Source organism: Oncorhynchus clarkii, chromosome 8 (genome assembly GCF_045791955.1).
Source record: "Oncorhynchus clarkii lewisi isolate Uvic-CL-2024 chromosome 8, UVic_Ocla_1.0, whole genome shotgun sequence".
In the NCBI taxonomy this organism is placed as follows: Eukaryota; Metazoa; Chordata; class Actinopteri; order Salmoniformes; family Salmonidae; genus Oncorhynchus; species Oncorhynchus clarkii.
The window spans coordinates 8,674,868-8,700,462 of NC_092154.1; the positions used below are offsets into that span (position 1 = coordinate 8,674,868).

Consider the following 25,595-nt stretch of genomic DNA (forward strand, 5'->3'; position numbering starts at 1 on the left):
AACAGTGGGTTAACTGCCTTGTTCAGGGGAACAATGGGTTAACTGCCTTGTTCAGGGGAATAGTGGGTTAACTGCCTTGTTCAGTGGAACAGTGGGTTAACTGCCTTGTTCAGGGGAATAGTGGGTTAACTGCCTTGTTCAGGGGAACAGTGGGTTAACTGCCTTGTTCAGGGGCAGAATGACAGATTTTTTACTTGTCAGCTCAGGGATTTGATCCAGCAACCTTTCCGTTACTAGTCCAACGCTCTAACCACTATGCTACCTGCCAACCCCTACTATAATGATGTCAGTTGGAAATTCTGCAAAATGTACTGATGCAGAAGCCAGGATTCACCCCACCCTGACTATTCATGCACACTATATACATTCTACAAAAGTATGTGGACACCCCTTCAAATTAGTGGATTTGGCTATTTCAGCGACACCCGTTGCTGACAGGTGTATAAAATTGAGCACACAGCCATGCAATCTCCATAGGAAAACATTGGCATTAGAATGCCCTTACTGAAGAGCTCAGTGACTTTCAACGTGGCACTGTCATAGGATGCCACCTTTCCAAAAAGTCAGTTTGTCAAATTTCTGCCCTGCTAGAACTTCCCCGGTCAACTGTAAGTGCTGTTATTGTGAAGTGGAAACGTCTAGGAGCAACAACGGCTCACAAGCTCACAGAACGAGACCATGAGTGCTGAAGCATTGTAACACTCACTACCAGGTTCCAAACTGCCTCTGGAAGCAACGTCAGAACAATAACTGTTCGTCGGGAGCTTCCTGAAATAAGTTTCCATGGCCGAGCAGTCACACACAAGCCTCAGATCACCGTGCACAATGCCAGGTATTGGTTGGAGTGGTGTTAAGGTTGGCGCCATTGGACTCTGGAGCAGTGGAAACACGTTCTCTGGAGTGATGAATCACGCTTCACCATCTGGCAGTCCAACAGACGAATCTGGGTTTGACAGATGCCAGGAGAGCGCTACCTGCCCCAATGCATAGTGTTAACTGTAAAGTTTGGTGGGGGAATAATGGTCTGCCGCTGTTTTTCACGGATCAGGCTGGACCCTTAGTTCCAGGGAAGGGAAATCTTAACTCTACAGCATACAATTAGATTTTAGACAATTCTGTGCTTCCAAGTTTGTGGCAACAGTTTGGGGATGGCCCTTTCCTGTTTCAGCGTAACAATGCCCCCGTGCACAAAGCAAGGTCCATACAGAAATTGTTTGTCGAGATCGGTATGGAAGAACTTGATGGTCATGCACAGAACCCGGTTCAAACATCTAGTGAAAAGCCTTTCCAGAAGAGTGGAGGCTGTTATAGCAGCAAAGGACGGGACCAACTACATATTAATGCCCATGATTTTGGAATGAGATGTTCGATGAGCAGGTGCCCACATACTTTCGATCATGTAGTTTATTTCTCTTCCTAGCAATGAGGTTGATGTATCATCTGTGTAGGCTACGTGGTAGTGCTTCTTCTATCGCAGGACCAGTAGAATGGGGGTCTGAATAAACATGGACCATGGCTTCGACCCCAAAAGCACCCTATTCCCTATATAGTGCTCTATATTTGACCAGAGCCATATGGGGGATAGGTTGCCATTTGGGACGGCCGATGGCTGAAGGGCTAAGGCTGTTCTTCAACCTATTAGTCTGGAAAAAGCTATTTTCCACCCCAACATTGACGTTATGCATGCAGAAGTTACAACAATGTCTGTACAGGAGATATCTTCCAATCGAGTAATATGTTTGTACATAATTGATCTCTCAGCATCACAAAGAGAAACGACATGGTGGTGTCCGATCTTACATTGCCTTTCAATGTTCTTTAACCCCTGTTCTCGGAGGGTTAGACAGATCAATGCTACATTCCTCATGTGCCCCTGAGGAAGGCATGTGTCTTTAACAGGGACAAAGAAGAGGGTCTATAGACACCGCCCCATTAGGCTCTTTGAATAAGGGCCTAACACTGACTTTGAGACGGATAGCTGGGCTCATGTTAATGATGGTGACTGAATGTGTTCTACGAGGACTTTGAGCCTGCACTGGATGCTCTTGTGTGTTCTACGAGGACTTTTAGCCTGCACTGGATGCTCTTGTGTGTTCTACGTGGACTTTGAGCCTGCACTGGATGCTCTTGTGTGTTCTACGTGGACTTTGAGCCTGCACTGGATGCTCTTGTGTGTTCTACGAGGACTTTTAGCCTGCACTGGATGCTCTTGTGTGTTCTACGTGGACTTTGAGCCTGCACTGGATGCTCTTGTGTGTTCTACGTGGACTTTGAGCCTGCACTAGATGCTCTTGTGTGTTCTACGTGGACTTTGAGCCTGCACTGGATGCTTGTGTGTTCTACGTGGACTTTGAGCCTGCACTGGATGCTTGTGTGTTCTACGTGGACTTTGAGCCTGCACTGGATGCTTGTGTGTTCTACGTGGACTTTGAGCCTGCACTGGATGCTTGTGTGTTCTACGTGGACTTTGAGCCTGCACTGGATGCTCTTGTGTGTTCTACGTGGACTTTGAGCCTGCACTGGATGCTCTTGTGTGTTCTACGTGGACTTTGAGCCTGCACTGGATGCTCTTGTGTGTTCTACGAGGACTTTTAGCCTGCACTGGATGCTCTTGTACTCGGCTCAGCTGCAAATCCACGCACTATATTTAGACTTTATGCAGTTAGTATTAGTTTTGTCTAAGACAAAAATATCAATTCAATAGGGTAGTCTAGTGGTTAGAGAGTTGGACTAGTAACCGGAAGTTTGCAAGTTCAAACGATCTGACAAGGTACAAATCTGTCGTTCTGCCCCTGAACAGGCAGTTAACCCACTGTTCCTAGGCCGTCATTGAAAATAAGAATTTGTTCTTAACTGACTTTGCCTAGTTAAAATAAAAGTTTTTTTTTTAAATAATGAAAATAATGGAATGTATACATTGTGTTTGTGAAAAGACAGACAGAGAATGGATTTCAACAACTATTTATTGTTTCTGAAGTATATGTAACAAAATAATTGCTATGGATAAAAACATCATTTTTTAAAAACACTGCACAACTAAGTAAAAATGTTTACAGACAACAAGCCTCACTAAATTGTACAAAAATAACGGTAAAAATAACAACATAAACGATAAACAGAACATCCTCATGTCAGTGTGCAAACCGTTTATACATACGGACACGCCCCCTTCCGCAGGCAGCGAATCCTGATAAATTATTTAAATAGCATTTATCTACACGAATCGATCTCTCACACACAGAACAGCAAAGACAAAGCAAAACAGAATAATCATTTATCCATTAAAAGAGCACTGGACAAAAGACACAAAAGCAAAAATAGAATATGTATATAAAACAACTCTCCCATTTGACTGTTTTTTTTTTTTACTGTTAGGGGGGTGTTGGGCGGGGGGTCTGTGTTGAAAAGAAAAGTAGTAATATTTACAGATTCATGGTACAGTAGCAATAAGATGTTGATCCATTTGTATTCTGTAAGCGTACAATGAAAAAAGAAAAAATCACATTTTTTTTTCTCGATCAAATTAATTATACAACAGCTATGAGGTATTATGTGTACATCATACATCAAAGGTTCCTTTGTTTTTAATCTCAGAAGAAAAGGATACACCGGTCACATACATGCCATTCTGAGTCAGAGGCCCTAGTTCTAACCATGGCTATAATGGGATTAGAGTAAGATCCCACTTCTGACACCAAAGGCACCAGTCTGACTGACTCTGGATCAGTTTACACCTTGAACACTGGGGAATAGTCTTTACTTCCTCAAAGTATTTTTTGCCTAAAATGACAAATCTATCTGCCTGTAGCTCAGGACCTGAAGCAAGGATATGCATATTATTGATAACATTTGAAAGGAAACACTTTGAAGTTTGTGAAAATGTTAAGTTAATGTAGGAGAATATAACATATTAAATCTGGGAAAAGATAATACAAAGAAAACAACATGCGTTTCATTTGTACTTTTTCGTACCATCATTTTTGAAATGCAAGAGAAAGGCCATAATGTATTATTAAAGCCCAGGTGCAATTGAGATTTTGGCCACTAGATGGCAGCAGTGTTTGTGCAACGTTTTAGACGGATCCAATGAACCATTGCATTTTTGTTCAAAATTTTGTTTTAAGACTGCCCAAATTTGCTTATTTGGTTTATTAATACATTTTTAAGTTCACAACTGTGCACTTTCTTCAAACAGTAGCATGGTATTATTTCATTGTAATAGCTTCTGTAAATTGGACAGTGCAGTTAGATTAACAAGCTAATAATAAGCTTTCTTCCAATATCAGATGTCTATGTCCTGGGAAATGTTCTTGTTACTTACAACTTCATGCTAATCACATTAGGCTACTTTAGCTACTTCAACTCAACCGTCAAACAAAATTTCAATTTTTTTTAAGCTTCTAAAGATGTTCAATGTTTCTAATTTGATCTTTTTACATTTGTAAAATAAATTAACAGAATATTTGTAACATTTTGTTCGAAATGGAAAGTGTCGTAATAGACAGAATGGCACAATTTTTAATTGGCCCTCCCATGTAATTTTCTGCAATGGTTTGATATGCTAAGATGGCCGCTCCCATCTTACCCTGAGTATCACAATGTTCCATTTCAACTGAACTATATCAATCTAATGCCAGCCACAAAGCCTACAAGCAATCATGTATTTGACAAAAAAAGTATTTTGGCTTGTTTTAATTTTGGTTTGTTTTCTTTTGTCTCCAAGGGAACATATATAGAGGGGTAAAAGCAAGCGTTGAATGTCTTCTTATTTACACACAAACATACGTATATACATCATACATACACCATCCTCCATATCTTGTTGTTACGCAACTGACTTCCAAGGGCTACAAGTCCTTTCCTGACAAAACGTAAAGTAAAAAAGTCTTATTGCGTTCTTCAACCACTGAGCCAAAAACCCCTCATCATCAGAGTTGTATCGTTCAGAACCTACATCCGCATAGATTTGTTTTTATAGAAACGGAACATCACATACTCTTTCTTTGGGACGTCCATTCCAGAACAAAAAAGAGATGGATAGAAAGAGGGATAGCGAGAGAGAGGTGGATAGAAAGAGGGATAGCGAGAGAGAGATGGATAGAAAGTGGGATAGCGAGAGAGAGATGGATAGAAAGAGGGATAGCGAGAGAGAGATGGATAGAAAGAGGGATAGCGAGAGAGAGATGGATAGAAAGAGGGATAGCGAGAGAGAGATGGATAGAAAGAGGGATAGCGAGAGAGAGATGGATAGAAAGAGGGATAGCGAGAGAGAGATGGATAGAAAGAGGGATAGCGAGAGAGATGGATAGAAAGAGGGATAGTGAGAGAGAGATGTAAAGTTTGGAAGTGCATAGTTGTCCATAGGGAGACTTTCCCGCACAGGGATGAATGAGGTCTTTCAGATCAGAGAGAGATCGTCCGGACGGTTGGGAACATCGGTCGGTCTCTCACTCAGGCCAAGCAAACGGGCTGTTTTTTTCCCCGTCTCTACCTGCTCTGGGTGGGTAGGAGTAGCTTCTCTGATCTTCGACTGGCAGTCACCCGGATGGTTCTCTGTCCAAACCAGCATCAATTTACCCCGAGGCTGACCACAACAGAATTTCCCCCTTCGCCCCCTTCAGTGTGAGTCCCGCAGAAGAAAAGAGGAGTAGAAAAAAACAGTCCCTGGACATTGTATTGGAATACATATCGTTCATATTTATACAGAAAGGTGCATTGTTCCATGAGCTTCCTGCTCCGTGCAATTATGCATCTGAAGAAAAGAAAAAAAAGTCAAGCATTAACTTAAAACAAAACGGTTAAGTTATGTGGTCTGGTATTTCACATAAGTCTATTGTGAAAGAGATTCCACTAAACAAGTGTTGTTGGAGATAGTAAGATGTAGAAATGTCCTTGTTGCTTACCTCTGCATTCATACTTGAGGTCTGAGAAGTATACCATCTCTTGCGAGAAGACAAAGAGGCCTAGTCTTCCGCCTGCGTACGTCTTGTCGTATATGCTCCCGGAATCCTTCATGATCCTCTTCCCCTCGTACATGACCACTCTGAAATTACAAACAAGACTCTTGAGACAAACCATCAGAGGACATACAGTACATACTGGCATTATGGAAAGCCTCATAACTCTCCACCAGGCCAATGAGTCTCCAGTGCTTACCTGATGTGTCCTGTTCTTGGTCTGTGGATCAGGTGCCATCTGTAGGCTGTGAAGTCTTTCCAGCCAACATTCTTAGGGTCGTGCCACAGAGTCCTCACCTAGAGAAGAAAGGAGAAATATAGGGAGAGTTAGGTGGTGTTGTCCTGAGGTGTTTCCTGTGTGTGTTTGTGTGTTTGTCCATCTTACCTGTCCTGGGGTGTTGCCCGTGTGCCAGAGAGCGTTCCTGAGGTGCTCTCCAGGTCCAGTAGTAGAGTTGACCACCTTGATGGACAGTCCTGAGTATCCCTGAGCCTTGGTGGGTTTGTTGCTCCAGTAAGTCTGTGTGATCTGCTTCCACATCACAACGTAGAACCTGGAGCTGGACTGGTAGCCGAACACAAAGCCGGCGTAATCATCATCTCTCTCTGTGTTGATGAAGAAGGTTCCACTGAAGTCCACCGCGTTGAACTCATCAAAACCTGAGAATGGAGAAACAGAGAAGATGTCAGTGAGAGGATGGTGTTTTTTTAGTTAGGCTTGGGTTATTTTGAGATATCCCAAAGTCTAGAATATTTCAATCAAGCCACCCACCAATCAACCAACCAACCAACCACCCAACCAATCCACTCACCAACAGCAATGCCAGGGTCACAGTTGACGGTCTGGACCAGCTCTTTGCCCTGATGTCTGACCACCCAGTTGGGGTCGATCTGGGACGTTCCCTTGGGGTCCAGGGGAACCATCTGGAACTTCCTGAAGTCCGTTTCGCTGATGTCAAAGTTCTCTGGACACACGTCGTAGATGTCAGGGACGTTGTCTTGGTCAAAATCATCTTTGCAAACATCTCCGCGACCGTCACCTGGAAGAAGATTGAAAGTTCAGTAAATTGCATGTTTTAGGATGAAGCAGCTAGTGAATTTAACCGTTAACTAATGTTGAGAACTTTATTAGTTGAATATTTGATCATTTTTTATCTCGTATCTCTCCTATTCTCCATCTAACTCACCATCAGAGTCGAGCTGGTCAGGGTTGAAGGCCAGTCTGCAGTTGTCTTTCTCATCAGGGATCCCGTCGTTGTCGTCATCGTGGTCGCAGGCGTCTCCCTTGCCGTCTTTGTCGTGGTCGGCCTGGTTAGCGTTGGGGATGTAGGGGCAGTTGTCCAGGTTATTCTGGTGGCCGTCCTCATCGATGTCCTGGTTGCTGTCACACTTGTCTCCCACACGGTCGTCATCAGAGTCAACCTGTAGAGGTAAATGACGATTTACATTAGCATGCTAGCTAATGTTAGCGGTTGCAACACAGTAGATACACCTGTTGGTGAAGATTAGTTAACATATTGTGAGTTGGTGGAGATGATTTAATTAACATACTGTGAGTTGGTGGAGATTATTTAATGAACATACTGTGAGTTGGTGGAGATTATTTAATGAACATACTGTGAGTTGGTGGAGATTAGTTAATGAACATACTGTGAGTTGGTGGAGATTAGTTAATGAACATACTGTGAGTTGGTGGAGATTAGTTAATGAACATACTGTGAGTTGGTGGAGATTAGTTAACGAACATACTGTGAGTTGGTGGAGATTAGTTAACGAACATACTGTGAGTTGGTGGAGATTAGTTAACATACTGTGAGTTGGTGGAGATTAGTTAATGAACATACTGTGAGTTGGTGGAGATTAGTTAATGAACATACTGTGAGTTGGTGGAGATTAGTTAATGAACATACTGTGAGTTGGTGGAGATTAGTTAACATATTGTGAGTTGGTGGAGATTAGTTAACATATTGTGAGTTGGTGGAGATTACTTAACATACTGTGAGTTGGTGGAGATTAGTTAACATACTGTGAGTTGGTGGAGATTAGTTAACATACTGTGAGTTGGTGGAGATTAGTTAACATACTGTGAGTTGGTGGAGATTAGTTAACATACTGTGAGTTGGTGGAGATTAGTTAACATATTGTGAGTTGGTGGAGATTAGTTAACATATTGTGAGTTGGTGGAGATTAGTTAACATACTGTGAGTTGGTGGAGATTAGTTAACATACTGTGAGTTGGTGGAGATTAGTTAACATACTGTGAGTTGGTGGAGATTAGTTAACATACTGTGAGTTGGTGGAGATTAGTTAACATACTGTGAGTTGGTGGAGATTAGTTAACATACTGTGAGTTGGTGGAGATTAGTTAACATACTGTGAGTTGGTGGAGATTAGTTAACATACTGTGAGTTGGTGGAGATTAGTTAACATATTGTGAGTTGGTGGTATTTAGTTAACATACTGTGAGTTGCCCTGAGACACCGATGTGGGGTCAATTCTGTGCTCCTCTCCTAGACTCCTACTGTAGATCTCCTTTGACACTGATCTAGGGTCTGTTTTGTGTTTCCTCCCTACAGGTAAAGTGTAGAACATGGGGAAGATAATGACATCTGATGCTGATTGGATTTCCAGCTGTACCATTCGTTTAACCTCTCATTTCCTAATATCTCTCCTCTCATGATGGACTATCCCCAGGCTCTGTTTACTCTCCCCTCTCTAAACCTGCCAAGATCAATTTGTCTTCTGGTGGAGCTTTTCATCTGCTGACAATCAAAGTATTCTATAAACCCTGTACCCTATAAACACACCCCTTCTCTCTTCCTCCTTCCTTCCTTCTCTCCTCCTCCTTCCCTCCATTCTTCCCTCTCTCCTCCTCTCCTCCACTAGCACCAGTAGACAGGTCTTTCCACAGACAGAAGCATTCTAGCCATATCCCTGCAGACATGATTCTCCTGTGCCTGCTGCTTGGCAAGACTACACACAGATTTCATTGCCTCACACGAGGCGAGGGAGGGAGAGAGGGAAGGATTGGATTGGTGTGAATTCCGCCCATTTCCCCCCTAACTGAGTCCTGTTGTTCCGAACACATTCCTGGTCGTCAGTCTAGCATGGCACAGGTGGGATCCACACGGGGCTTGTGTGTGTGCCGACACCCGACGGGGCACGCATACATCCAGGGGCGAGCCCATTCCTGGGTAATAACAACCAGCCCGGGGCCCCACCCTGGCCTCTACCCCTCCATCACTCCACCTTTCCTTCTGAGCAGTCAAAGCCAATGTCAATGCCCCATTGAAAAGCCTGGCTCCCTGTGCATGCTGTATGTGCCCCTGAGCTGCAGAGGATATAACGCCACCTTAACATGGCATGATACAGCCTAGACTTACAGCTACCAGTACAGTGACCCAGTACAGTGACCCATTACAGCTACCCAGTACAGTGACCCATTACATCTACCCAGTACAGCGACCCAGTACAGCGACCCAGTACATCTACCCAGTACAGTGACCCATTACAGCTACCCAGTACAGTGACCCATTACATCTACCCAGTACAGCGACCCAGTACAGCGACCCAGTACATCTACCCAGTACAGCGACCCAGTACAGTGACCCATTACATCTACCCAGTACAGCGACCCAGTACAGCGACCCAGTACAGTGACCCAGTACATCTACCCAGTACAGCGACCCAGTACAGCGACCCAGTACAGTGACCCATTACATCTACCCAGTACAGCGACCCAGTACAGTGACCCATTACATCTACCCAGTGCAGCGACCCATTACATCTACCCAGTACAGCGACCCAGTACAGTGACCCAGTACAGTGACCCATTACATCTACCCAGTACAGTGACCCATTACATCTACCCAGTACAGCGACCCAGTACAGTGACCCATTACATCTACCCAGTACAGTGACCCAGTACAGTGACCCATTACATCTACCCAGTACAGTGACCCATTGCATCTACCCAGTACAGTGACCCAGTACAGTGACCCATTACATCTACCCAGTACAGTGACCCAGTACAGTGACCCATTACATCTACCCAGTACAGCGACCCAGTACAGTGACCCATTACATCTACCCAGTACAGCGACCCAGTACAGCGACCCAGTACAGTGACCCAGTACATCTACCCAGTACAGCGACCCAGTACAGCGACCCAGTACAGTGACCCATTACATCTACCCAGTACAGCGACCCAGTACAGTGACCCATTACATCTACCCAGTGCAGCGACCCATTACATCTACCCAGTACAGCGACCCAGTACAGTGACCCAGTACAGTGACCCATTACATCTACCCAGTACAGTGACCCATTACATCTACCCAGTACAGCGACCCAGTACAGTGACCCATTACATCTACCCAGTACAGTGACCCAGTACAGTGACCCATTACATCTACCCAGTACAGTGACCCATTGCATCTACCCAGTACAGTGACCCATTACATCTACCCAGTACAGTGACCCAGTACAGTGACCCATTACATCTACCCAGTACAGTGACCCAGTACAGTGACCCATTACATCTACCCAGTACAGTACAGTACGACCCATTACATCTACCCAGTACAGTGACCCAGTACATCTACCCAGTACAGTGACCCATTACAGCGACCCAGTACAGTGACCCATTACATCTACCCAGTACAGTGACCCATTACAGCGACCCAGTACAGTGACCCATTACATCTACCCAGTACAGCGACCCATTACATCTACCCAGTACAGCGACCCAGTACAGTGACCCAGTACAGTGACCCATTACATCTACCCAGTACAGTGACCCAGTACAGTGACCCATTACATCTACCCAGTACAGTGACCCAGTACAGTGACCCATTACATCTACCCAGTACAGCGACCCAGTACAGTGACCCATTACATCTACCCAGTACAGTGACCCATTACAGCGACCCAGTACAGTGACCCATTACATCTACCCAGTACAGCGACCCATTACATCTACCCAGTACAGCGACCCAGTACAGTGACCCATTACATCTACCCAGTACAGTGACCCATTACATCTACCCAGTACAGTGACCCAGTACAGCGACCCAGTACAGCGACCCAGTACAGTGACCCATTACATCTACCCAGTACAGTGACCCAGTGCAGCGACCCAGTACAGTGACCCATTACATCTACCCAGTGCAGCGACCCAGTGCAGTGACCCAGTACAGTGACCCAGTACAGTGACCCATTACATCTACCCAGTACAGTGACCCAGTACAGTGACCCATTACATCTACCCAGTACAGTGACCCAGTACAGCGACCCATTACATCTACCCAGTACAGTGACCCAGTACAGTGACCCATTACATCTACCCAGTACAGTGACCCATTACATCTACCCAGTGCAGCGACCCAGTACAGCGACCCAGTACAGTGACCCATTACATCTACCCAGTACAGCGACCCATTACATCTACCCAGTACAGCGACCCATTACATCTACCCAGTACAGTGACCCATTACATCTACCCAGTGCAGCGACCCAGTACAGCGATCACTCAACAGAGAGAGTTCTTCTAGAATGACAGACAGTGTTTGTGATAGTGGCATGCGTGTGTACCCCTACGCATCTCTGACTGCACGTGTGTGTGTGTGTGTGTGTGTGTGTGTGTGTGTGTGGAATAGGTTGTAAGTGTATGTACACACACCTGGTCAGGGTTGTGTTCCAGAGGACAGTTGTCACACATGTCTCCCACACCGTCCAGGTCGGTGTCTCTCTGGTCCACGTTGTAGACGTACGGGCAGTTGTCTTTCTCATTCAGAATACCTGTTGGACCAATCACAGTAGTTGTTATTCCGGGGAAGAGGAGGAAGGTGAGGAAAATGACTTGTAGTTGAGTTAGTAATGGAATGCGTGCTTGTGCATACTGTCAATTTGCACTTGGTTTCAAAGCGTTGTCATTGAACGGTGTGGTGCCTGCATTCAACACCAATCTACAGCATGTTCATTATATCGTATAGGTCTTAAATAGGGACAGATAAGCAACGTTAGAGTCTCTTAGGTCAGAGTCTCTTAGTTTAGAGTCTCTTAGGTTAGAGTCTCTTAGGTTAGAGTCTTTTAGGTTAGAGTCTCTTAGGTCAGAGTCTCTTAGGTCAGAGTATCTTAGGTCAGAGTCTCTTAGGTTAGAGTCTCTTAGGTTAGAGTCTCTTAGGTTAGAGTCTCTTAGGTCAGAGTCTCTTAGGTCAGAGTCTCTTAGGTCAGAGTCTCTTAGGTTAGAGTCTCTATGGTCAGAGTCTCTTAGGTTAGAGTCTCTTAGGTTAGAGTCTCTTAGGTCAGAGTCTCTTAGGTCAGAGTCTCTTAGGTTAGAGTCTCTCAGGTTAGAGTCTCTTAGGTCAGAGTCTCTTAGGTCAGAGTCTCTTAGGTCAGAGTCTCTTAGGTCAGAGTCTCTTAGGTTAGAGTCTCTTAGGTCAGAGTCTCTTAGGTTAGAGTCTCTCAGGTTAGAGTCTCTTAGGTCAGAGTCTCTTAGGTTAGAGTCTCTCAGGTTAGAGTCTCTTAGGAGTCTCTTAGGTTAGAGTCTTTTAGGTTAGAGTCTCTTAGGTCAGAGTCTCTTAGGTCAGAGTCCAACTAAGAAGGTTTAGAGTCTCACCATCTCCATCAATGTCCACAGAGCAGGCGTCTCCTTCCCCGTTGTTGTCTGTGTCGGTCTGGTCAGGGTTGCTGTTGTAAGGACAGTTATCACAACGATCTCCAACATCATCTCTGTCATAGTCATATTGCCTGGGGTTGTACACGAACGGACAGTTATCCTGTAGAGAGAGGAGAGAGGGAGGGGGGGTAGGGGGAGGGAGAGGGAGAGGGGGAGGGAGAGAGAAAGGGGGAGAGGGGAGGGAGAAAGGGGGAGGAAGAGAGATGGAGAGAGGGAGCGATAGAGAGGGAAAGAGAGAGAGGGGGAGGGAGAGAGAGGGGGGAGAGGGAGAAAGGGGGAGAGGGGAGGGAGAGAGAGGGGGGAGGGAGGGAGGGAGAGATAGAGGGGGAAAGAGAGAGAGGGGGAAAGAGAGAGAGGGGAGGGAGAGAGAGAGGGGGAGAGGGAGAGAGGGGAGGGAGAAAGGGGGAGGAAGAGAGATGGCGAGAGGGAGCGATAGAGAGGGAAAGAGAGAGAGGGGGAGGGAGAGAGAGGGGGGGAGAGGGGAGGGAGAGAGAGGGGGGAGGGAGGGAGATGGAGAGAGAGAGGGGGAGAGGGAGAGAGGGAGCGATAGAGGGGGAGGGAGGGAGATGGAGAGAGGGAGCGATAGAGTGGGAGGAAGAGAGATGGAGAGAGGGAGAGAGAGAGGGGGAGGGAGAGAGATGGAGAGATAGAGGGGGAGGGAGGGAGCACTATTCAATTACTCCAGCCTCAGAACCGCCAGAAGACTCCGTCGTGTCCATTGCCTTGCTTAGGAAAACATCTGACATGATATATTCATTTCAGATGCTGTGCTTTTAACTTGCTGTGGTCTGTGTAACCTATATAGAGAGAGGAAGGATGAAAGCATGTTGCCTATTTAGGCCCGGTCCCAAATATAATGTTAGGACTAGCAGTTTACACCGCGGCTCGTTCAGAGTGGCACCTCTGTGTTGGGATTTGAGCTTTGTCTCTGAAGGCAATTTTTTTTTGTTTTTCTTCCCCTTATTTCACAGCATGAATGATGAATGTAAAACCACATTTATGTCTCACTGCCAAAACTGAACACACACACACACTCGCTCATACACACACTGACTACCCAGGGAGGTAGCATAACCTGGATTCATTTCTCTCAGTAAGGGGTAGGACTTCAGACCTTCAATGATTAATTCTTCACTTACCCTGTCGTCAGGAATGCCATCATTGTCATCATCGTTGTCACACGCGTCACCAACACCATCCTTGTCGTAGTCTTCTTGGCCTGAGTTGGGAAGGTTGGGGCAGTTGTCCTTCAAAAGAAAAGTCACATCATACGTTTACACGATGTAGTCAACAAGCATGAATATTATATTTAACTATTGTAATGGTCCTTTAAGACATTAAATGTACCTGTTTTTTGTTTTTCTTTCAAAAAGATTTGTTCTTTCTAATTGCAGTCAGCATTGGCACGTCACTCAAAAGGGATGTGTGGTTTTTACAAGTTAAACAGCAAGCTGGACCTATTCAGGGATCTATACGAGTCAGGAAGTGCATACCTTCTTGCAGTGGTAGGTGGCGTTCTCCACACAGACCAGGTCTTGGTTGGGCCATCCGTCCAGGTCCGTGTCCTCACCACAGATGTGTCCGTTTCCAGCATAGCCAGGCTTACACTCACAGCGGTACATGGGTTCGGCAAAGTGTCCAAGGTAGTTACAGCGTGCGTTCTTGTTGCAGTCGTGGCTCCCATCCAAGCAGGGGTTACGTGGTGTACACACCTGGAGTAAACGGAATAGAAGAGTTGGTCAGACAAGCCAGGAAATATTGTGGCTACCTGGATTTGTTTTCAAAGAGCACAATCTGCTGACCGCCATGTAACAGAGTTGGCAGTATGATCTGGACAAAGAAAAGCTAGGCTTTTGTAAAGCGATCTTTGATCTTGTAAATTCCAAATTCTAAATTCTTAATTCTAAATTCTTAATTCTTAATTCTAAATTCTAAATTCTAAATTCTAAATTCTTAATTCTAAATTCTTAATTCTAAATTCCATATTTCTAAAGTTCTAAATCAACTGAGGACAGAGATGCAGTATGACAGGACTATCACCCCAACAGTAGTCCACAGCACCAGGTGATGCTACCTACCTGTTTCTTGGCGGTGGCCTCCTCCACTCCCCTGCCGAAGGGCTGAGGGCCAGAGTAGCGTGCGGGACAGGGCAGACAGTTGTAACCAGGGTCAGTGTTCTCACAGCGGTGGACTCCGTTGAACACGAAGCAAGCGTCAGGAACCTCTTTACACTCGTCAATGTCCTCGCATTTGATGCCGTCACCAGAGTAACCAGTGGGACATTTCCCACAACTCCATGTTCCATCGGGAACGCTGGTGCACTTGGTCCCAGGAAAGCAGGGGTTAGACAGACAACCATCTGAGGAGAGAGACATTGGCTTTCACTACTGATTACTGACTGCTTCTAAGTACTAAGTGCTGTGTGTGTTTAAGTAGACTTCTATGTCTTTAATAAGCCCCAAAATAATTAAAAGTCATATTTTGAAAGTGTTAGTGTACTAACTAAACTGTCTAAAAACTACAATTTTAGCAACTAATTCACAGCATGTAGGAGTTATAAGAGACGTGGGCTACTCATCCAGCGCCTGCTACTCACCGACGGGACAGGCGTTCCTGTTGCACAGCTGAGTGGCCTTGGAGTCACCCTGGCACTCCTTGCCACCATATTTGGGGGCGGGGTCGTTGCAGAGACGTTTACGTGTCTGGGCTCCTCCCCCACAAGTGGAAGAGCAGGTATCCCATAGCGACCAGGGTCCCCAGTTACCGTTGACTGAGAGTGAAGAATAGAGACAGGTACAGGTCAGTACAGGTGTACGTGGTGTCCCTAGTAGGGTCTGTGTTGTATTAAATAGGCACAATGACACGTGGCCCGAGTGACAGTTTTTCTTTCTTTAGACAAATTCTTGTTTGTTGACTTGCCAAACAACAAACAGTGACAATCTGCTAGGGAAACTGACTATGTAGAGATAAGATGAGGATTGAGATTATGCATTTGACTGGAAACATCTCACAGTGTGGTGTGCATGAAAAGGCATTAGACTGGAAACATCTCACAGTGTGGTGTGCATGAAAAGGCATTTGACTGGAAACATCTCACAGTGTGGTGTGCATGAAAAGGCATTTGACTGGAAACATCTCACAGTGTGGTGTGCATGAAAAGGCATTAGACTGGAAACATCTCACAGTGTGGTGTGCATGAAAAGGCATTTGACTGGAAACATCTCACAGTGTGGTGTGCATGAAAAGGCATTTGACTGGAAACATCTCACAGTGTGGTGTGCATGAAAAGGCATTAGACTGGAAACATCTCACAGTGTGGTGTGCATGAAAAGGCATTAGACTGGAAACATCTCACAGTGTGGTGTGCATGAAAAGGCATTTGACTGGAAACATCTCACAGTGTGGTGTGCATGAAAAGGCATTAGACTGGAAACATCTCACAGTGTGGTGTGCATGAAAAGGCATTAGACTGGAAACATCTCACAGTGTGGTGTGCATGAAAAGGCATTTGACTGGAAACATCTCACAGTGTGGTGTGCATGAAAAGGCATTAGACTGGAAACATCTCACAGTGTGGTGTGCATGAAAAGGCATTAGACTGGAAACATCTCACAGTGTGGTGTGCATGAAAAGGCATTTGACTGGAAACATCTCACAGTGTGGTGTGCATGAAAAGGCATTTGACTGGAAACATCTCACAGTGTGGTGTGCATGAAAAGGCATTAGACTGGAAACATCTCACAGTGTGGTGTGCATGAAAAGGCATTAGACTGGAAACATCTCACAGTGTGGTGTGCATGAAAAGGCATTAGACTGGAAACATCTCACAGTGTGGTGTGCATGAAAAGGCATTAGACTGGAAACATCTCACAGTGTGGTGTGCATGAAAAGGCATTAGACTGGAAACATCTCACAGTGTGGTGTGCATGAAAAGGCATTTGACTGGAAACATCTCACAGTGTGGTGTGCATGAAAAGGCATTAGACTGGAAACATCTCACAGTGTGGTGTGCATGAAAAGACATTTGACTGGAAACATCTCAGTGTGGTGTGCATGAAAATACATTTGACTGGAAACATCTCAGTGTGGTGTGCATGAAAAGGCATTTGACTGGAAACATCTCACAGTGTGGTGTGCATGAAAAGGCATTTGACTGATGTCAAATGGAGATGACCCAGGTCTTGTGCATAAAAGCCTGTGACTAATGGTACTCACCGGGGCAGGGTGACTTGGTGCACTTCTCAGTCTGTCTTCCCTCTCCTTGGCAGTCCTTGCCTCCCAGCTGGGGTGTGGGGGAGTTGCAGAGGCGGATACGGGTGATGACACCCGCCCCACAGGTGACCGAGCAGGATGACCAGGGGGACCAGTGGCTCCAGGCGCCGTCCTGCCTGACTGGAGGGACAACACAGAGCAGAGGTCAGAGGTTAAAGGTCAGGGGTCAATGGTTATGGGTCATTGTCATGCTATATAGGTCATTGTCCAGTCAAAACAGGGTAAAATATGTGTTATGACTTGTTGCTCTGTAGAGACACAGGTGGCTGATCTGTGGATAGATACTTAGATGTGGGTGCAGGTCTATCGTTTCTGTCACCATGGATACAAATCAGTGATAGAAGTTTCCCTGTGTGACGATTGATGAATGTGATTTGTTTGGTCGTTTGTCATGTGAACACTGAACTCACAGCGTTTGTCACACTCCTGAAGGTAGCAGTCCCTGGTTTGGACGGAGGTTCCCTCGCAGTTGTTGTTGATGCGGTCGCAGGAACGGCCCCTCTGCTGAATGCCCCGCCCACAAGACACGGAACAGTGGGTCCATTCAGACCAGAGGGACCAGCCGTCCTCCGCATAGTCACTCACTATGGAGACAGCGAGAGAAGGAGGGAGAGGAGGAAGGGAGGGGAGGAGCGAGAAAGAGTGAGGATAGATGGAAGAGGAGGGAGGAAGAGGAGGTGAGGGAGGAAGAAAGAAAGGAAGGAGAGAGGGAAGGAGCGAGGAGGTGAGAGGGAAGGAGCGAGGAGAGGGAGGGGAAGAGTGAGAAAGAGCGAGGATAGATGGAAGGGTAGTGAGGGAGAGGAGGAAGAGGAGGGCAGGGAAGAAGCGAGGAGGAGGAGAGAGAGGGAGACAATGAGAGAGCTATTGGACTGCAGAGTCCCCAAGCAGAAAATGAGGGTTATAAGCTCTTAAAGATCTTAAAGCTCCAGTCTAATGTACTGACTTTAGCCCTGGGGTGTGTGTGTGTGTGTGTGTGTGTGTGTGTGTGTGTGTGTGTGTGTGTGTGTGTGTGTGTGTGTGTGTGTGTGTGTGTGTGTGTGTGTGTGTGTGTGTGTGTGTGTGTGTGTGTGTGTGTGTGTGTGTGTGTGTATGTGTGTGTGTAGAGTCAGAGAGATGGCCCACTCCAGGAATTTCAGGGACAAGAGAAAACCCAAAGGGAAGCCAGTGGAAATGGATAAGTCCTTCTAGAAATATGACTGGGATCCCCTATTGACTGTTGTTACTTTAAAGAGCAAATTGAATTTGCTCATAGCAGGGTTCTTGATCATGTCAAAACTTTTGAGTGACCAAGGTAGAGGTTCTCCATGTGTCTTTAGATTTCAGGGGCCACTGCTGTCTTAGGTATGTGGGAAATGTCACTTGTTCTTGAGTGTAGGATGGCAGCGCTGAACAGCCCAACAATTTTCCATCCCACTTAAACCAATTTGGCCAAATTATAGCCATTAAAAGTTGAAGATTCAAAGATGTTTTGGGGTGGATAACACACCAATGTTCCCGACACACTCATACGTTGACGAGCCAGAGAACCTAAATCACCCTTAAAATGAATTTGGTTTTCTTGAATAGAAACCTTTACATCCAGAAAAGTTGTGGTTTCATGCTTTAGTTGGTGAAGGAGGTCCAAATAGCTGGCAGTAAATGGAGTGTTGTTTGAAATGGCCTGTTTGTCTTAGAGACATTAAGCCTTAGGACAACTCAGGCCATTGATAGATTTACAGTAAAACAGAACAAGCTTTGGGTTCATAATACAGTAGTATACTGTAAACCTTTGTTTGTATGTTTTATGTTACTTCCTGAGAGCTGAATAGTTTTGTTGGAAGTTGGAACGACACAAATGGAACCATAGAATTAGAACTGTTCATTCTAATTCTAGAGTTGGAACAATGGAGAATAGAGAAACTTACGTGTTCCACAGCGCGGGCAACACTCTCCATCAGACACGGTGGCGTTGGCACAGGGGATCAGTGGGCAGGAGATCTTGCGGCATACGGTGGCAGAGTTCTACAGAGGGGCGGAGACAGTGACAAAGGACTAGGTCATTTCTTGAACTTGAAGAACGTGTCGTCACTCAGGTAGGTGGTAAAAAAAAGAAGAAGAATCTATCAAATGTATTTTCTAAAGACGTTTTTACATTAGCAGCCACACTATGAAAACAGCACTGTACACTATGAAAACAGCACTGTACACTATGAAAACAGCACTGTACACTATGAAAACAGCACTGTACACTATGAAAACAGCACTGTACACTATGAAAACAGCACTGTACACTATGAAAACAGCACTGTACACTATGAAAACAGCACTGTACACTATGAAAACAGCACTGTACACTATGAAAACAGCACTGTACACTATGAAAACAGCATTGTACACTATGAAAACAGCACTGTACACTATGAAAACAGCACTGTACACTATGAAAACAGCACTGTACACTATGAAAACAGCACTGTACACTATGAAAACAGCACTGTACACTATGAAAACAGCACTGTACACTATGAAAACAGCACTGTACTCTACGAAAACAGCACTGTACACTATGAAAACAGCACTGTACACTATGAAAACAGCACTGTACACTATGAAAACAGCACTGTACACTATGAAAACAGCACTGTACACTATGAAAACAGCACTGTACACTATGAAAACAGCACTGTACTCTACGAAAACAGCACTGTACACTATGAAAACAGCACTGTACACTATGAAAACAGCACTGTACACTATGAAAACAGCACTGTACACTATGAAAACAGCACTGTACACTATGAAAACAGCACTGTACACTATGAAAACAGCACTGTACTCTACGAAAACAGCACTGTACACTATGAAAACAGCACTGTACACTATGAAAACAGCACTGTACACTATGAAAACAGCACTGTACACTATGAAAACAGCACTGTACACTATGAAAACAGCACTGTACACTATGAAAACAGCACTGTACACTATGAAAACAGCACTGTACACTATGAAAACAGCACTGTACACTATGAAAACAGCACTGTACACTACGAAAACAGCACTGTACACTATGAAAACAGCACTGTACTCTACGAAAACAGCACTGTACACTATGAAAACAGCACTGTACACTATGAAAACAGTACTGTACACTATGAAAACAGCACTGTACACTATGAAAACAGCACTGTACACTATGAAAACAGCACTGTACACTATGAAAACAGCACTGTACACTATGAAAACAGCACTGTACACTATGAAAACAGCACTGTACTCTACGAAAACAGCACTGTACACTATGAAAACAGCACTGCACACTATGAAACTAAATTTTAGGAAGGTGTTCTTAATGTTTTGCACATTCAGTGTATGTCATGTTGTGTGGTATATGTGTGTGTTTGTGTTTGTGTGCTGAGAGGAACATCCCCCCTGTTCAGGCTCTGTCTGTTCACTGCAGTGGTAGGCCTGGGCCATGGTCAGATCACTACAGACCCACTGTTGGCCTGATTCCAGCCTCCTCCTCCTACCCAATTACTGGCCAGATGACAGAGCTCTGGAGTAGTGAGCAGGCGCTTGCTGAGTGGGGGATGAGTGTGTGTTTGCAAGTGGCTGTGTGCAAGTGCAAACACACAGGCTTGTCCCCCCCCCCCCCCACACACAGACACAAAGTCTCTCGACTTCGGTCCTTACCTGACAAGTGCACTCAGTGCAGTCGTCGACAGTCCACTCGGCCTTGTTCTTGTGGACGATGCCGTTGTGCAGACAGACTCCACTGTGGATCCCCGCTCTGTTCATCAACAGCTTGTTCTCATCCGTCTGACAGGAGCAGACAGATATGAGACATTCAGTATGAATACGATATGAGAAGAGTGCTCAGTCCCTCAAGGGTTAAGGGTTTCAAATCCACACACTGTTTCAATTTTAATTTCTTGATAGCCTGAGTGGTTTGGAGGAGACTCAGGTGTTTGAGAACGCCTGTCACCACCTCACACTGGTTTATCATTAAGACGTCTTCCAAGTGAGAGTTAATTAAGAAAAATTGACCTAATTTGATGTAATGAATGAATTAAAATGCAGTTTGTCAGATTAGCTGGTACTGGGAGACCAGTATGCTAAGCAAGGTACACATGCAGTGGCAGAACAACTGGTTGTTGCAGAGTCTCATGCCACAGACAGACGGACAGACAGACAGACGGACGGACGGGCAGACAGACAGACAGTGACAGACAGACAGACAGACAGACAGACATCTGGTTCAGGAGTCAGGTGTGTTTCCTCACCACTTTGCGCAGCTCGTTAGACAGCTCCTTCACCACCACTCCCAACCCCTTCAGTTCCTTGAACATGCCAGCCAGGTCCTCACAGGAGAACCCACAGATCATCTGGAGGTCTGGAGGGAAGGAAAACACCATAGAGATACATTCATTCCATGGGAAACACAGAGTGACCATCAGTGTACATGAAGGCTTCCAGACTTACTTTCAACTCCCTACAGCTACAGACAACTGTTGACAGTAGAATAGAATGCTTTAACTTCTAACAGATCTGTGTTGTTCTCTTCCTATCGAGGAGCCTTTAACAGGGTTTAATATGGAGACCGGCAGTTTGGTTGAGTTTACCTTTACTTTTGTGGCCAGTGTAGTCAGTCCTAATGGCAGGGCTGGACCCATTGATGGGGTTGTCCATGACGATGATTCTATCAGTCAGAACAGCTGAGGAGAGGGAAGGACATGAGGGGGGAAGAAGGTAGACAAGAAGAAGGGGAGACAGAGGGAGAGAGAGAGAAAGAGAGGGGGGAGTGAGAAACGGGGGAGAAGGAGGGATACAGATGGGAGAGAGAGGGAGGGATTAAGAGAGAGGGAGAGAGAGAGATAAATGAGATGGAGTGGGAGAGGGTTGGAGGGAGGGAGGGGAGTAAGTGGGAGGGAGGGAAGAAGGGATATAGAGGAGGTTGGGAGAAAGAGGGAGGGAGTAAGAACACACAGAGAGACAGTTAGAGCACTGTAGACTGTAATGGTAATACCCACCAGACCACATTAGACCACAACAGACACACTATAGACTGTAATGCTAATACCCATCAGACCACAACAGACACACTGTAGACTGTATTGGTAATACCCACATCAGACCACATCAGACCACATTAGACTACAACAGACACACTATAGACTGTAATGGTAATACCCACTACACCACAACAGACACACTGTAGACTGTAATGCTAATACCCATCAGACCACAACAGACACACTTTAGACTGTATTGGTAATACCCACTAGACCACATCAGACCACAACAGACACACAGTCCCCAGGGCTCATTGGTGACATAACTACAGTTGGGGATATGTAACTACAGTCAGGGTATTACAGAACATTGCAGCATCATACTATCTTGAATCACCAATGAAGTTAATGAGTTAATGTGCCCAGCCCTGGGGAGGCATTGAAGTGTTAGTAAACTTCCCAGCTCTTTTCCATGGCAATATAAACGTGATTCCCCCCCTCTCAACTTTCCCATGAGGCTTTTAAACAGTCATGCATATTCTTAGGAATGGCTTGCTGGCTTCAGCATAACTACCAGTGATGTACGGATAAACACACAAAGATGCTTTCTGTTTTTAATGATTATGGTACTTACAGTTTTGGCATCCTTTGTTGCGCAGTATCGCTTCTAAGGTGGTTCCAAAGACAAAGCGCACGTTTTGGAGCACCCCCTGCGAGAATCAATGGTACATTTTACCTCTAGTACCTCACCGTTACTATCACTCTGCTCTATGCAACACTATGGATCACTTAGATGGGTTTTCAATACAGTGTATAACTTTTACGCATTGGTCTATGGGTTTTACGCACGATAATATTTACGCGTGTACGTGTTACACAATCCTATATTCAACACTTACTAAACATCTAAAGCAACTCGACAACGTATATTATCTGTGTCCATCATGCGTCGTCGCGTGAGCTCTGCATGTGCGCTTCACTTACCATGAACCGGTCCTTCACCGCTCCTTTCCCGATTCTGAGACGCGCCGTGATGGGAGTCTCCTGAGTGAGGATGCTCTGGATGGGAGCGTCCAGTTCCGCCGTGTTCACCTCCTCACAGCCAACATACAGCTGCGCCCGGTCCTCCTGCACGAACAGCGTAATATTCTTCCAGTGGCCCGTCGCCAAGTCCACATCTTCTATCGACACCACCTGTTGCTTATTCACTGTAGAGAAAACCACATCCAGGGTGTTCGCTTTCCCGTTGGAGACGATCTCGAACACGGCTCCGGATCCGTCACGCTTTTCCACCGTCAGGAGGGAGCCCCTGGTCCGCTTGAACTGCTTGAAATTGAGGAGGAGAAGGAATCCCCTCTCCGCGTGGATGGAATCAATGAGGTCCCTGAAGGAGCTCTCGGGGACCTCGGGGATCAGGTCCGGGTTGAGGATCTTGTAGGCGGGACTGTATGGGTCGTCGCCCTTCACTAGGGTCACTCCGTGGGTCTTCTTGGAGACGTGGACCAGCTCGAACAGGTCGTACACGCTATTGTCGTCTCGGCTCTCTGTATGCAGGAGACCGGGGAATGAGCGTAAACAGTTAGTCTTTGTCTACTTGTCTTTGGAATGGATTATTGTTGTTGTGAAGAATAAACTCTAAAATGATCTCTATGTTGAACCATTGTCAGGGTAAATCAATACATTAAGAGGATTGAATAATGCTTTTAAAAACGTTGATGTTTTTCTATAGTTTAATGTTCAAATCGAAGCTCAAACTCCTTTCATTCTAGAGTAGACGAACTCATCAGGAAAATGATTTCACCTGCAACTCGTACGCTCTCGCAGGTCCAAAGCATCAATAGCAGAAATATTCCTGTCAACTTCATGGTGAAACTGGTTTTTACCTATGAAAAATAAACATAGAAACGTCAAAGGTCCACTTTTCACAAAAGTTCATGTATGCGCACGCATGACTGCAAGTCGCTTTGGATACAAGCGTCTGCTAAATGTCATATATTATATTAATATTTATACATAAAATACATGTTTAAACATCTAAATAAACAATCATCAAAACACATTATTATTTCACACTTTATTATGTCACATTATTTATTTATGATAGAATATAATAATAAATATATATATATTTGGATTAGATTCCTTGAAAGAAAATCGAAATATTGCTCACCCACCTGTTGAATGAAAAGAGCAGAGAGAAACAGTCAAATCCAAATAGAAATGGAAATCCAATAATAATCCACAAGATTCAAGCGTTTCTTGATCTTTTTTTTTAACGGAATGAGTTCTGATTTAATACGCAGAAATGTCGTTTCTTTTGTTGCTTTAATTTAATGGTAATTCTCTCCGGTATCGGACGCTAGAATTTAACTGTAAACCAGGGGACAAAGTGCCATTTAAATAGTTTCATGACATTCCTAAGAACGCGTCTCGCCCAATCGGATGGTAGAAGGAAAAAGGGACGAGCTTCTGGTGAGAGGGGGAGAAAAAAAAGCGCCACATTCCAGAGGCCAAATTCCATGACTGGATCCACACTTAATAGAACATCGTTTCCGGTTATTGTCTCACACACCAGTCTGAAATGTTCTCGTTTTATAACAAAAATCCACCTCTCTATCTTTGAACCTTTTGCGCATGTTTGATAAATGTTGTTTTAATTCTCAATCCCAGAATTGCCATTATCAATCAAGTTTTCTGGCCAAGTGGCAAGTCATGCACATGTGTCTTTATCACCAGACTGCTGTACATCTATGTGAAAAGTTGAATGAAAATAGAGGTGCTATTAGAAATCGTATAGAAACGGGTCCTTATTTGTTTCCCCGACTGCGCTTCAGAGGTTTGGTAGAGGATGCTCATTCAGGCAACGGAAGGGATTTTATTCCCTACTGCTGTTCCGGGTTTGTCCGCTAGGAGTCGTTGTGAGCTCACTAGAGAGGCGCCGAGGGCCATTCTGCAATGATACGGATGAGAACACCTGGGTTTCCATAAAATCCACACACACAGATGTCATGTACTTATTACCTGTTGTTATTTTTATCAGGTCAAAAATACAATTATATTCCATGTGACCTATGCCCTAAATGCATTTGTGGATGTTCTGGGCATAGTGATTTATAGGATATCTGTGGTTCGGGGTCACTATTTTTGTACTTGTATAGCTAAAATTGACTATAGTTCGAACTATATGTGAGAATGAATATAACTATAGTTTAGTTGCAGAAGACCGTTGTGAGTACTCTCCAATGAATGCAATGTATTTCATTCAACTCCTTAACATTCTCTGAAAGTAAAGACGAGTGAGAATACAAAAAGGGACATGATGAATATGTCTGGGTATTGGTGCAGGTGAACAGTCATTGACTATGACACATCTGGGTCAGACATGATGAATATGTCTGGGTATTGGTGCAGGTGAACAGTCATTGACTATGACACATCTGGGTCAGACATGATGAATATGTCTGGGTATTGGTGCAGGTGAACAGTCATTGACTATGACACATCTGGGTCAGACATGATGAATATGTCTGGGTATTGGTGCAGGTGAACAGTCATTGACTATGACACATCTGGGTCAGACATGATGAATATGTCTGGGTATTGGTGCAGGTGAACAGTCATTGACTATGACACATCTGGGTCAGACATGATGAATATGTCTGGGTATTGGTGCAGGTGAACAGTCATTGACTATGACAC

The 25,595-nt window shown here is 44.9% G+C and overlaps 1 protein-coding gene across 2 annotated transcripts; it reads right to left on the reverse strand.

The window, feature by feature from the left end:
- Positions 1 to 2,945: 2,945 nt before the first annotated feature.
- On the reverse strand, positions 2,946 to 24,268 carry LOC139414907 (thrombospondin-1-like). Of its 2 annotated transcripts, none has more exons than XM_071162520.1 (22): positions 24,071 to 24,268; positions 23,698 to 23,779; positions 22,881 to 23,440; positions 22,531 to 22,606; positions 21,507 to 21,599; positions 21,168 to 21,277; positions 20,578 to 20,703; positions 18,810 to 18,906; positions 17,316 to 17,489; positions 16,849 to 17,025; positions 15,230 to 15,403; positions 14,712 to 14,992; positions 14,127 to 14,345; positions 13,773 to 13,880; positions 12,574 to 12,733; positions 11,635 to 11,753; positions 7,142 to 7,376; positions 6,767 to 6,994; positions 6,343 to 6,614; positions 6,157 to 6,254; positions 5,904 to 6,043; positions 2,946 to 5,752 (listed from the first exon to the last, which is right to left on the reverse strand). In XM_071162520.1, the coding sequence occupies exons 2-22, from the start codon at positions 23,759 to 23,761 to the stop codon at positions 5,745 to 5,747; spliced, it is 3,519 nt and encodes a 1,172-aa protein (XP_071018621.1). In that variant the 5' UTR covers positions 23,762 to 23,779; positions 24,071 to 24,268; the 3' UTR covers positions 2,946 to 5,744. The 2 variants fall into 2 exon arrangements, with proteins under 2 accessions (XP_071018621.1, XP_071018620.1); XM_071162519.1 differs by having other exon boundaries at positions 5,482 to 5,615; positions 24,071 to 24,252.
- Between the last annotated feature and the right edge of the window lie 1,327 nt (positions 24,269 to 25,595).

Coding starts and splice junctions, on each gene's coding strand:
- LOC139414907 (XM_071162519.1), bottom strand. CDS start 23,761: ATGAAGTTGACAGGAATATTTCTGCTATTGATGCTTTGGACCTGCGAG. Junction 20,704..21,167: donor CTAACGAGCTGCGCAAAGTG/GTGAGGAAACAC, acceptor TGCTCCTGTCAG/ACGGATGAGAACAAGCTGTT. Junction 15,404..16,848: donor CACCAAGTCACCCTGCCCCG/GTGAGTACCATT, acceptor CTTCACTCTCAG/TCAACGGTAACTGGGGACCC.